General features: G+C 49.8%; 1 protein-coding gene across 1 annotated transcript in view; it reads left to right on the plus strand.

Moving 5' to 3' along the window:
• Ret (ret proto-oncogene) overlaps positions 1-12309 on the plus strand; it is a 35399-nt gene that overhangs the window by 10735 nt on the left and 12355 nt on the right. Inside the window, exons 7-13 of the mRNA XM_013033713.1 lie at positions 437-695; positions 1918-2043; positions 2951-3061; positions 4204-4323; positions 5649-5905; positions 10469-10616; positions 11667-11774. Coding sequence (XP_012889167.1) covers positions 437-695; positions 1918-2043; positions 2951-3061; positions 4204-4323; positions 5649-5905; positions 10469-10616; positions 11667-11774 — 1129 coding nt within the window. The remainder of the gene's footprint in view (positions 1-436; positions 696-1917; positions 2044-2950; positions 3062-4203; positions 4324-5648; positions 5906-10468; positions 10617-11666; positions 11775-12309) is intronic.

A 12309-nucleotide genomic window follows, 5' to 3' on the forward strand; every position in this document is an offset into this window, starting at 1 on the left:
GGCGTGAGCCACCAGTGCGTAGCTGGCACTTGGCTCTTAACTCCTGTGAGCAAGTGGAATGGAAAGCCCACAAGTCCAGCTGTGGCTCCAGCCTTGAAGGAAAAAGCTAAGGGACAGAGCCCAGGCTGTGAGTTCAAGCCCCAGCATGCACACACACACGCACACACATACACACACACACACACACACACACCACATGGCACAGGGCTTTGGGTGGCTGGGGCAGGGGTTCCTGGGCACACAGGTGGCTGGGGCCAGTGGCCTAGGCAGCCCTGGGCTGCAGGAGTGGGCAGATGGGCGGGGTAGAGGATGTGATGTTCAGAGGAACTGCCATCCCCAGACCAAGTTGGGGTACAGGTGGGGACAGTCTGGCTGGTGCAGAGCCTCTCCAGCCACTGGCTAAGCAGGGGTGCTCTGTACCCACTTTCCACCCCAGATCGGGAAAGTGTGTGTGGAACACTGCCAGGAGTTCAGCGGCATCCAGGTCCAGTACAAACTTCAGGCCTCCAGCGCCAACTGCAGCGCGCTGGGCGTGGTCACCTCTGTGGAGGACACCTCGGGGTTGCTGTACGTGAATGACACCGAGGCGCTGCGACAGCCGGAGTGCGCGGAGCTCCAGTACACTGTGGTGGCCGCCGACCGCCACACCCGCAGGCAGGCGCAGGCCTTGCTCATCGTTGCCGTACAGGGGATGTGTGAGTTCTGGGTGTCCCAGAGGTGTGCCGCCCCCTCTCCCCCTTCCCCCCAAAGCCTGGCTGCTTCCACCACTGGGAAGAGCAGTGCCTACAACAAGGGGAAGACGGCAGCATGAGGCATCTTCACCCAGAGAACCCTTTGCCAGACAGCCCCACTCCTGACCACCCCCCCAGTGTTCCTCACACGTACCTGCCCGGAAGCTGCCAGCTGAAACTCAGGCGTCTAGCTGGGCTCTGGTGGCTCACACCTGTAATCCCAGCTACTCAGGAGGCTGAGATCTGAGAATAGAGGTTTGAAACCAGCCTGGACAGGAAAAGCTGTGAGACTTATTTCCATTTAACCACCAGCAAGCTGGGTATGGAGACGTGGCTTAAGGGGTAGAGTGCTGGGCTTGAGTGACAAAGCTTAGGGACAGTGCACAGGCCCTGAGTTCAAGCTCCAGGGTGTGCTTACACACGCACGTGTACACACACATACACACATAGAACAACAACAACAGAAAACCTAGGGCCCTTGGCTCAATTTGAATTTCTGATAAAAGAGAAGTAGCCTGTTGACACAGGCTGAGTGTTCTTAAGTCAGCAAATCCAAACTCTTTGAGATGCTCCAACACTGAAATTTCCCAAGTGACTCGTAAGTAGAAAATTCCAGACTTTGTGGCAAGTCACAATCTCAATGCAGATGTAGGGAAGCTGGGCACTCAGGAGGCTGAGATCTGAGGATCGAGTTCAAGCCAGCTCTGGTTAAATCATCTCAAACAAATTTGAGAGACTCCTATCTCCAACTAACCAGTAAAAAGCTAGAAGTGGAGCTGTGGTTCACGTGGGAAAGTGTTAACGTTGCATGAGAAAGCTCGGGGACAGGCCCAGTCCCTTTGTTCAAGCCCCAGGACTGGCCAAAAAAAAAGGAAGAAAGAAAAAGTATTTAATATTAAAGGCAAACATGCAAATATTCAAACATGCACAGAGCAGGTGTTCATTGCTTATCTGAAACTTGGAGTACTGGCTACCCTGTTATATGTCTTTCCCTGAGCCTGGTCTTTATCCGTCCTTCTGTCTTTATCAGTGACCCTGATACCCCATCCTGAGGCCAATATTCTCAAGTCACCCCTAAATTTCTCTGGGCTTAGCCTTTTGGGAGTCATGTGGCTGCAGCCTCCCTGTCTCTGGATGCTGGGTCCAGACTGACATCCTGTGACCCCTGCTTGTTTGTCACCTCCAGATGTAGCCGAGGAGGTGGGCTGTCCCCTGTCCTGTGCAGTCAGCAAGCGGCGATCCGAGTGTGAGGAGTGTGGTGGTCTGGGTTCTCCAACAGGCAGATGCGAGTGGAGGCAGGGAGATGGGAAAGGTAAGGCCCAGGGGCCCCAGGGAGGCCACTGCTGGTGGCCAGCAGCAGGGAAGGTGCCAAGTGGATCCTCTGGCCCCTGTGATGCCCTTCTCCCACCCTTCTGCTCCCTAGGACCTTGTCCCCCATGTGGCTCTAGTGCCAACAAAGCGGGCGGGGTGCAGGGTCCCAAGGGAATAGAGCCATCTTGGAGCTAGAGATGCCCTGGGCTAGATTCACTGCAGGCTTGGAAAGGTCCAGGCCAAGGTTAGGGTATACAGAAGACTGAGTGGCCTTTCCAGAAGCTTCTATGCCAGGGGACATAGCTTTGGGCACAATGGACCATTTGGTGTCTGCTTTTCCCTAAGAATAACCACCACCATGAGGTCCCGGTCCAGGTGCAGCTCTATTTATATATTTATTTGCTTATGTTTCAGTACTAGTACTGAGACTTGAACTCAGGGCCTGAGTGCTGTCCCTTAGCTTTTTTGCTCAATGCTGGCACTCTACCATTTCAACCACAGCTCCACTTCTAGCTTTTTGCTTGTTAATTGGAGCTAAGAGTCTCATGGACTTTATTGCCCGGGGTTGGCTTCAAAACACGATCTTCAGATCTCAGCCTCCTGCATAACTAGGATGACAGGCATAAGCTGCCAGTGCCCAGCTGGAGGTATGGCTTTCACACTGTTTCAACCTCCATTGGCTTCCTTGATGGAAGACTGTCAGTAGCCCTGACACCACTAGCCCCTCCAGCCCCACATTCCTCACAGATGCACCATCCACTGCTGGCCAAGATTTGTGGTTGTGTCTCTGCTTGGGTCTCATTTCTTTTCCCTTAGGGGAGCAGGGCTGGCTGGGGAGGCCGTCAGGCAGCGTGACAGGGCAGGATAGGTCCACATGGGGTGACAGCCTGTTGTGTTTTGTCCCATAGGAATCACCAGGAACTTCTCTACCTGCTCCCCCAGCATCAGGACCTGCCCCGACGGCCACTGTGATGCCGTGGAGATCCGGGACATCAACATCTGCCCCCAGGACTGCCTCCGTAAGCACTCCCAGACTGGAGGGGGGATGGGTAATTCCACCCGTGGGCAGAGCCAGACAGGGCAGCTTGGACCACACAGCAGCTGGACACAGTCAGAGAGGCCGCATCCATTGTTGCGTGGTATAAGTGAGGCTTAGGTGTGACTCGGTGGCAGATGATTGCTACTGCATGATGAGCCAGGCCTGCAATCTTATTTTTTATTTTGTTATTTTGCTGGTCCTGGGGCTTAAACTCTGAGTCTGGGTACTATCCCTGAGCTTTTGTGCTCAAGGCTAGAGCTCTACCATGTTGAGCCACAGCTCCACTTCTGACTTTCTTGTGGTTAATTGGAGATAAGAGTCTCATGGACTTTCCTGCCCAGTCTGGCTTGGAACCACAATCTTCAGACCTCAGCCTCCTGAGTAGCTAGGATAACAGGTGTGAGCCATTGAGCGGGACCTCTAATCTTAGTTAATCAGAAGGCTGAGATCTGAGGATCATAGTATGAAACCAACTCTAGCAGGAAGAATCCATGAGACTCTTACCTCTAATTAACCAGCAAAAAGCCAGAAGTGGTGGTATGGCTCAAGTGGTAGAGCACTAGCCTTGGGCAAAAAAGCTAAGAGACAGCATGCGCTCTCTCTCTCTCTCTGTGTGTGTGTGTGTGTGTCTCTCTCTCTCACTCACTCACTCACACACACACACACACACACAATGGTAGATCCCTGAGCATATGACAAGCCTAAGTTTTCATTTGGAAAGTGGCTCTGTGCCCCCTAAAATGGTGACACCTGGTAGCCTGGCCACTGTAGTGTTTGTGTGGCCAACCAGTGCTTGCATCCACTGGCATACTCAGGACTGCACCGCCCACCCCCCTTTCCTATCCCATTACCCCTCTCTGGTCCTGAGTAAACACTTGTAGTCTCTTCTGGGAAGTGTATAACTCCCCCTTCCCAGCTGAGGAGCCAGTGAGGGGTGGAGAGGAGGGAATGGTCCTGACCTCTGGGCAGGGAGGGCTTCTGCCATGGCTGTCCTCCGGGGTTGGAGCAGCCGGTGCCAGGTAAGGAGGGCTGCTCACGTCCTGGCAGCACAGCCCTTGTAGTCTAGGGGCCCTGGGTTGTCAGGCCACTCCAGCTGCTGAACATGTTCCTATCTGTTCTCAGGGGGCAGTATTGTTGGGGGGCACGAGCCAGGTGAGAGACGAGGGATTAAAGCTGGCTACGGCATCTGCAACTGCTTCCCAGAAGAGAAAAAGTGCTTCTGTGAACCAGAGGACCGCCAAGGTGAGTAGGAATGGCAGCAGGGCAGGCTCCAGCCCTCCCTGATAGCCAGGGAGGTGTGTAGCTACATCCAAAGGCCCAGGGAAGGAACAGCAAGGAGGAGGTTCCTTCTTCCTCCAGGCCCCATTTCCCCTGAGAGCGGGGCGGGGCCTACAGAGTAACTTTTGGTCTAAGTTCTCAAAGATGAATTAGCCAGGAGCCAGGCAGCTCACATGTGTAACCCTAGCTTCTCAGGAGGCTGAGACGGGAGGATCATGATTCAAAGCCAGTTTGGATAACAACTCACAGGAAGGGACTTATCTCCAATTAGCTAGCAAAATGCAAGAAGTGGAGGAGTGGCTCAAGTAGTAGAGCTCTAGCCTTGAGTAAAAATAAGCCAAGCAAAAGCCCAAGGCCCTAAGTTCAAACTCAATGACAGGCACTGGTGTGCACATGTGCACATGCACACACACACACACACACACACACACACACACACAAAATGAATCGCTTATGGGATTGTAACCTCTTTGTACAACTATGTAACAATAACATTTTTAAAAGATAATGAAGAATTGTCCAGGACAGTGTTCTTGTTCCCTAGTCAGATTGTCCTTGTGCTAGAATGCATACTGAGCCCTGGCACCATCTGGGACCCTATTTCTTCTGCCAGAGCAAGGGCAGCATGGGGGGTGGGAGCAAAGGGCACCACACTAAGGAGTACTTTCTGGCCCATATCTAGTCCCCCCCCCTTTTTTTTGGTCATGGGGCTTAAACTCTGGGTTTGGTCAGTGTCCCTCAGCTCTTCAGCTCAAGATGAATGCTCTACCATTTGAGCCATAGTGCCACTTCTGGTTTTCTGGTGGTTAATTGGAGATAAGAGTCTCGAGGACTTTCCTGCTAGGGCTGGCTTTGAACCATGATCCTCAGCAATTAGTCTCCTGATTAGCTAGCATTATAGGCGTGAGCCACTGGTCTCCGGCAGGGGCCCTCTCTTGATATTAGAGTTATCATAAGTCCTTTATTCCTCTCCTTCTATCTTCTATAAAGAAACTTCTAGATATTTTGGGACAGAGGAAAAACTTGCCCTCCTCTCCCCATCCTCACTGCTAACCCTCTGGGAGCAGCTGATGTTATTGACACCCTGCTTCTGCTTTGTGGCCTCTCTGGGCTGCCCAACCTTGCTGGGCCTCAGTTTCTACCACTAAGACGGGGCTGGCTAGCTTTGTAGGGTAGAATGCACACAGCGCCTGCACCCTGTAGGTCCCCTTAGCCAGCTCACGGGGCATTGTGGGCCCTCAAGGGGCATGTGGGAGGTTATTGTAGCTTGCCATGTGCTCCTGTTGCAGGCCCACTGTGTGATGAGCTGTGCCGCACCGTGATCGCTGCCGCCGTCCTGTTCTCCTTTATTGTCTCCATTCTGCTGTCCACCTTCTGTATCCATCGCTACCACAAACATGCCCACAAGCCGCCCATTGCCTCTGCTGAGATGACCTTTTGCCGGCCTGCCCAGGCCTTCCCCGTCAGCTACTCCTCATCTGGTGCCCGCCGGCCCTCTCTGGACTCCATGGAGAACCAAGTGTCTGTGGACACCTTCAAGATCCCGGTGAGGGTCCCCCCAAGCCCCAGGACAGGGGGACTCATAGCAAAGAGAGTTGAGCTGAGCATTGTTGGCTCACATCTGTAATCCTAGCTACTCAGGAGGCCGAGATCTGAGGATCGCAGTTCCAAGCCAAAGCATGGAAATTGGTGAGACTCATTTCCAGTTAAGTAAGTGAACTTGGTGCTGTGGTTCAAGTGGTAGAGCACCAGACTTGAGCAAAAGAGGCTCAGGAACTATGCCCCAGGAATTCAAGCCCCAGGACTTGTATGAAGAGAGAAAGGTAGAGGGGGGGGAAGAGAGGGAGGCAGAGGGCGGGCTGAGCAGGTTTATTTCCCTACTTGGGGCATCTGTCACCACCTGAGCTGCAGCAGGTAGTCCTCTAGCCTTGCCAAGGGGCCTTTGAGGCAGGGAGCAGGCTGGGGCTGTCCAGGGAGAACAGTGGGTGATTGATGATTTTAGACATCACTGGGGTCAGGGAGCTGCCCCCCACCTGGCATAAGAGTTGGGTGCAGAGAGCCCTAGGCTGGGGTAGCTAAGCAATAAGGACCCCACAAGTCCCTGAATGTTGTCTCTAAGGCCTGAGCTTCAGAGTAGGAATTGAGCAGAAGAGACCTGTGTTTTGTGATTGTTCCCTTGGGATGATCTCTTGGGATATGTGGAAGCAGAGGGGGTGTGAAGGGCTGGGATGTGATGCTGGCCCAAAGGCCTGGCACTTGGCTCATGTGTTGGTAGTTCTGGGCCAAGCAAGACCATGGGCATGTAGGGAAATCTCAGCCAGCACCCGGGCTCGCGGTGTCTCCTTCCCTGTAGAGCTGTGCCATTATAGCAGACTGCCATGGAGCCTGCTGGTCCTGGCTAGGCTATCTGAGCCTCCTTGGACATTCTTTCTTCCTCTCCCAGATGAGTTGGACCCTTCAGTGTCCTACTGAAAAGATAGGGATTACTCAGGATCTGGGAAAGGCCCAGGGCACACATAGAAAGAATAGATCTCAGAACTGGATGCCCGTGGCTCACACGTGTCATCCTAGCTACTCTGGAGGCTGAGATCTGAGGATTTCAATTCAAAGTCAGCTTGGGCAGGAAAGCTGGTGAGACTTTTATCTCCAATTTATCATCAAAAAGCCAGAAGTGATAGAGCACTAGCCTTGGGCAAAAAAAGCTCAAGGATGGTGCCCAGGCCCTGAATTCAAGTCCCAGGGCTGGCATAAAAATAGATAACACTGGGGAAAAAGCAAAACCCCTTTGTTAGAATTACTGCACATGTTTAGGGAGCTAACATTTCTAAAAGAAAATTGGTCAGCTAAACTATGCAATGGTGGCAATAATCTTTAAACATTTCAAAAGACTGATCCAAACCTAAGTTCACTTGGTATCTGAACAGATATAGAAACATGGAATTATCACTTGAAAACTATTACCAGCTAGTCTGGACCTCAGATAGTCGGGCCAATGGCCTAAAGCCATTTCAAGTATAAAAACTATATTAAAACTACAGCCATGTAAATTTGAACATTAAGGGTGACTTTTTTCTTTCTATTCTCTTTTTTTTCCAAAAAGCATATTTGTTTTTTTGTTTTGTTTTGTTTTTGTTGGTCATGGGACTTGAACTCTGGGCTTGGGTGCTGTCCTTCAGCTCTTCAGCTCCAGGTGAGCACTCTACCACTTGAGCCACAGCGCCACTTCCAGTTTTCTAGTGGTTTATTAGCAATAAGAGTCTCATGGACTTTCCTACCCAGGCTGGCTTTGAAGCATAATCCTCAGATCTCAGCCTCCTGAGCAGCTAGAATTACAGGCATGAGCCACTGGTGCCCAGTCAAAAAGCATATTTGTAAACTCAGACTTGTAGGAGGGACTTGACAGTCTCAAGTTTGATTCTGAGTTGACAGATTCTTCCCTTACTACTTTGTAGTTTGCCTTCCCTTTCCTAAGGCAATAGTGCACAACCTAAGGGGTTTGTTTGTTTGGTTTTGGCCAGTCTTGGGGCTTGAACTCAGGGCCTAGGCACTGTCCCTGAGCTTCTTTTGCTCAAGGCTAACACTCTACCACTTGAGCCATAGTACCACTTCGGTTTTTTTCTGTTTATGTGGTACTGAGGAATCGAACCCAGGGCTTCATACATGCTGAGGTAAGCACTCTATCTCTAAGCCACATTACCAGCCCAACATAGGGTTTTTTGCTTCCATTTTTTGAATAGAAACTTTCATGCCTTGGGTATTCTTTCTTTTGCAAGACACCTGTTTATCAACTTGTTTAAATGTAAATGGTCCCTATGCTTTTAAATAAATTTCCTTTTGTAATTTTAAAAACAAAAACTAGATAGATAGTAGATGACTAATCTAAATAATCCAAGCAATAAAATATATTACTACATTAAATATAAAATATCCCTTCTCCTTAAATTCATCTTTCCACTTAAATTTTTCAAGTCAAACTTAAAGATGTGTTTGTGGTTTCTTTGCATATGTTTTTGTTTATTGGGCACATTGACAAGTTATGAAAATGCAATCAAAATACAAAAGGCAGAGGGAAAAAATGAACTACAAACAGGGCATGGGTGGCTCATGCCTGTAATCCTAACTGCTCAAGAAGTCTGAGGTAGGAGGATTAAGGTTTGATTCCAGCCTGGGCAGAAAAGTCCATGAGACTCTTATCTTGAATTATCCAGGAAAAAGCCAGAAATAGAGGTATGGCTCACATGGTAAAGCACCAGCCTTGAGTGAAATGCCAAGCAAGGACATAAGGCCCTGAGCTCAGGCTCTAGTACCAGCACCCCTCCCCCCAAAAAGTGAACCACAAGGTTTGAATTGAGTAGGACAGACTGTGGCAGGATTTTTCCATGGCCTTAGCCATGAAGATGTTCATCTCAGGGCAGGAGAGCGGCTGGGATTGCTTGGGGTTGTAATGTAAGGCCTTAGGGCAGCCTCAGCCCCAGGGCCTGTTCCAGGAATGCCTCAAGATCAGCCATTGCCACTGTCTGTGGGGTTTTGTTGTCTAGCCTCTGTTATCAGAAGCAGCTTGCCCCACAGCAGGCCTCTGGGAGGACCCAGAATCTTCCATAGCCCATAACATGAGGTAAGGTTGTTTAAGCAGGCCACTGCACCTGAGCAACACGCCCTTTATCTGCCCCAGACCTGCCAGTAAGCCTTCTGACCGCCCTCACCAGCTCTAGGTTTTAGATCTGAGTAAACTCTTCAGCCTGTTTCCTCTGATTTGTGTGTGTGTGTGTGTGTGTGTGTGTGTGTGTGTGTGTGTTTGCCAGTACTGAGGCTTGAACTCAGGGCCAGAGCACTGCCATTTAGCTTTTTTGCTCAAGTCTAGGGTTCTACCACTTGAGCCACATCTCTACTTTCAGCTTTTGGCTGGTTAAATGGAGATAAGAATCTCCTGGGATTTTCTGCCCCATATGGCATTGAACCAGGATCCTTAGAGTTCAGCCTCTTGAGTAGCTAGGATTATACCGCCAACACCTGGCTTTATTTTTTATTTCATTATCTTTGAGTAGTTGTGCACAGGGGATTCAATTCAACATGTTTGATTTATGAGTATACTATATCAATGTCACCCTCCCATCATTCTCCCCTACTTCCTCTTAAATGGGAGAGCTAGAGTCTATAATCATAGCGCTGGGAAAGAAGAGACAAGAGGACCTAGAATTCAAGGCCAGTGTGGGCTGCAAAACAAGACTCTGTCTCAGAAAGAGAATAAAGTAGGTAGAATGATTTTTCTTACTCTGTGTGTGAGAGAGAAAGAAAGACAGAGAGGGAGAGACAGAGACAGAGAGAGAGAGCAGAGAGAGAGTCAATGTACTAGTACTAGGACTTGAATTTAGGGCTTAGGCTCTTGTCCTTTAATGTTTTCGTTCAAGGCTGATGCTCTACCACTTGAGCCACAGATCCACTTGTTGCTTTTTGATGGTTTTCTGGATATGAGCCTTACAGACTTTCTTGCTTTGGCTGGCTTTGAACCACGATCTGAATAGCTAGAATTGCAGGAGTGAATTGCCTCAGATTTTTTTTAATTTTTAATATATTTTTATTGTAGAGATACTGAACAGAGGGGTTGTAGTTACATGAGTACATATCGAGCATTGTTACCCCCTTGTCTCAGATTTTGAAGAGGAGCAAGTAGATCATTTTGTGTGCTTAGTGAGGTTCTGGGGGTCTGGTAGGGTAATGCTGATAAGGTGGCCATGTTGATTGTGTTATTGGTTCTGAGGGAGTGAGAGATAGGACAAAGGGTGACCCAGGAATCTGTGCACCGAGTCCCTCTTGGGGTCCACTGGGGAATCAGGACACGAGTGGCCTGGGGTGCTGATCAGTCCTCATTCTGCACCCCACAACTTGAGTCCATATTGGCTCAGGAGCTGTCAATGAGAATAACTGGGGATAATTTGGGGTCTCTGCCCTTCTCCGGGGAGACTGTCACTTTGGCACTCTTAGGGCTGTCACTGGTAAACTCCGTCATCAGTCAGATGATAGAGGTTTTCTATACACTTGCACCTGTTGCCAACATCTTCTCAACTATACCCATCATTCCTTTCTCCCCTCTCCTCCCTCCCCAATGCAGGAAGATCCAAAGTGGGAGTTTCCTCGGAAGAACTTAGTTCTTGGGAAAACTCTGGGAGAAGGCGAGTTTGGAAAAGTGGTTAAGGCAACTGCCTTCCGCCTGAAGGGCAGAGCGGGGTACACCACAGTGGCCGTGAAGATGCTCAAAGGTACCGTCCAGACGTAGTGTGGACACCTGTGGGAGACCCCAAAGCGGGGAAGGGGCCAGGCTCCTGCTGCAGGGCACGGCTGCCTCTGGCTGCCTCACCTGCCCTGGCCAGTGATGCTGGCAGCATGCTGGTGCCACAGCCTCTCTGAAGGTGTTGGTGTGTGTGTGTGTGTGTGTGTGTGTGTGTGTGTATAGAGGTGGGGAGGGAAGGGGAGGCTGTGCTGTTTCACTGTATTTGTGGAGAACTTAGGGCTTAAAAAAAATTCTAACTCTTAATTTTCTTTTATTGTTTGGGTTTTTGGTATTTTTTGGGAGGGGTTCCTTTTTTACCACCCCTTGACCTGAGTGCTGTCCCTGAGCCTCTTTGTGCTCAAGTCTAGTGCTTTACTACTTGAGCCATAGCACCACTTCCAGCTTTTGCTGAGAAGTCTATTGCAGATAAGAGTCTCCTGGACTTTTCTCTGCCTAGACTGGCTTTGAACATCAATCCTCAGATCTCAGCCTCCTGAGTAGCTAGGACTATAGGCCTGAGCCACAGGCACCCAAGCTGTTTTTGTTTTGTTGTTGTTGCTTGGGTTCTTTTTGTCATTTGTTGGTCTTTCAGGTTTTTTTCTGCTGGTAGTGAGGCCTGAACTCAGGGTTTGAGTGCTGTCCCTTAGCTTTTTTTACTCAAGGGTGGTGCTCTACCACATGAGCCATACCTCTACTTCAGACTTTTGGGTGGTTAATTGGAGATGAGAGTCTCCCAGACTTTCCTTTCCAGACTGGTCTAGAACCATGACCTTCAGATCTCAGCCTCCTGAGTAGCTAGGATAACAGATGGAAAACGGAAGTGGATAGCAATGGAAAACTCCTACTAGGGTAGAAGCTTGGTCCTGGGTGGAGCATACAAAGCCCTCTTGTTTGAGCCCAGGCCCTGGGAAGAGCCAGGAATGGCCGGATGCCTCACATTTCCCTGTGAGCTGAGCTGGGTGCTGCTAGGGTGGTTGAAGTCTGTTCACTGCTTAGCCTGGCTTTTAAGAAGGAGCCAGCCGTGTGTGCTGTATTTCAGAGAACGCCTCCCCCAGTGAGCTGAGGGACCTGCTGTCGGAATTCAACCTCCTGAAGCAAGTCAACCACCCTCATGTCATCAAGCTGTATGGAGCCTGCAGTCAGGACGGTAAGGCCATGTCCAGGGGCCATCAGCCACCCCTGGGCTCAGGCCCTCAATACTCTATCTTCTAAGGTCTCTGTGACTCTGCTTTCCTTCCACTGGAGGCCTGGGCTTCCAGCCCCAGCCCCAGACTAGCATGACCATGTCCACAGGCAGGTGAGCCTGTCCTTCCAAAGGAGCTGTGGCCTGCAGCCCTCCCGCCAGCCAGGTCAGCTCAGCTCCACATTCAGTGTGCCGTCCCTCTTAAGGCAAACAGCCATGGCAGAGACTCCCAAAATGGCTTTTTTTCCCCTGGATCTAATTGATATTTATTAAACACTCTACCAACATTCTGTTCAAATGTAAATGACTCATTCATGTTTGATGGATGACTGTATCATGACTTATAAATCAAACATATGCACATTTACAGTCATTTTCCTTCTTTCCTTCCTTCTTTTTCTTTCTTCCTTCCTTCCTTCCTTCCTTCCTTCCTTTCTTTCTTTCTTTCTTTCGTTCTTTCTTTCTTTCTTTCTTTCTTTCTTTCTTTCTTTCTTTCTTT

The sequence above is a fragment of the Dipodomys ordii genome, unplaced genomic scaffold (genome assembly GCF_000151885.1).
Source record: "Dipodomys ordii isolate 6190 unplaced genomic scaffold, Dord_2.0 Scaffold176, whole genome shotgun sequence".
In the NCBI taxonomy this organism is placed as follows: Eukaryota; Metazoa; Chordata; class Mammalia; order Rodentia; family Heteromyidae; genus Dipodomys; species Dipodomys ordii.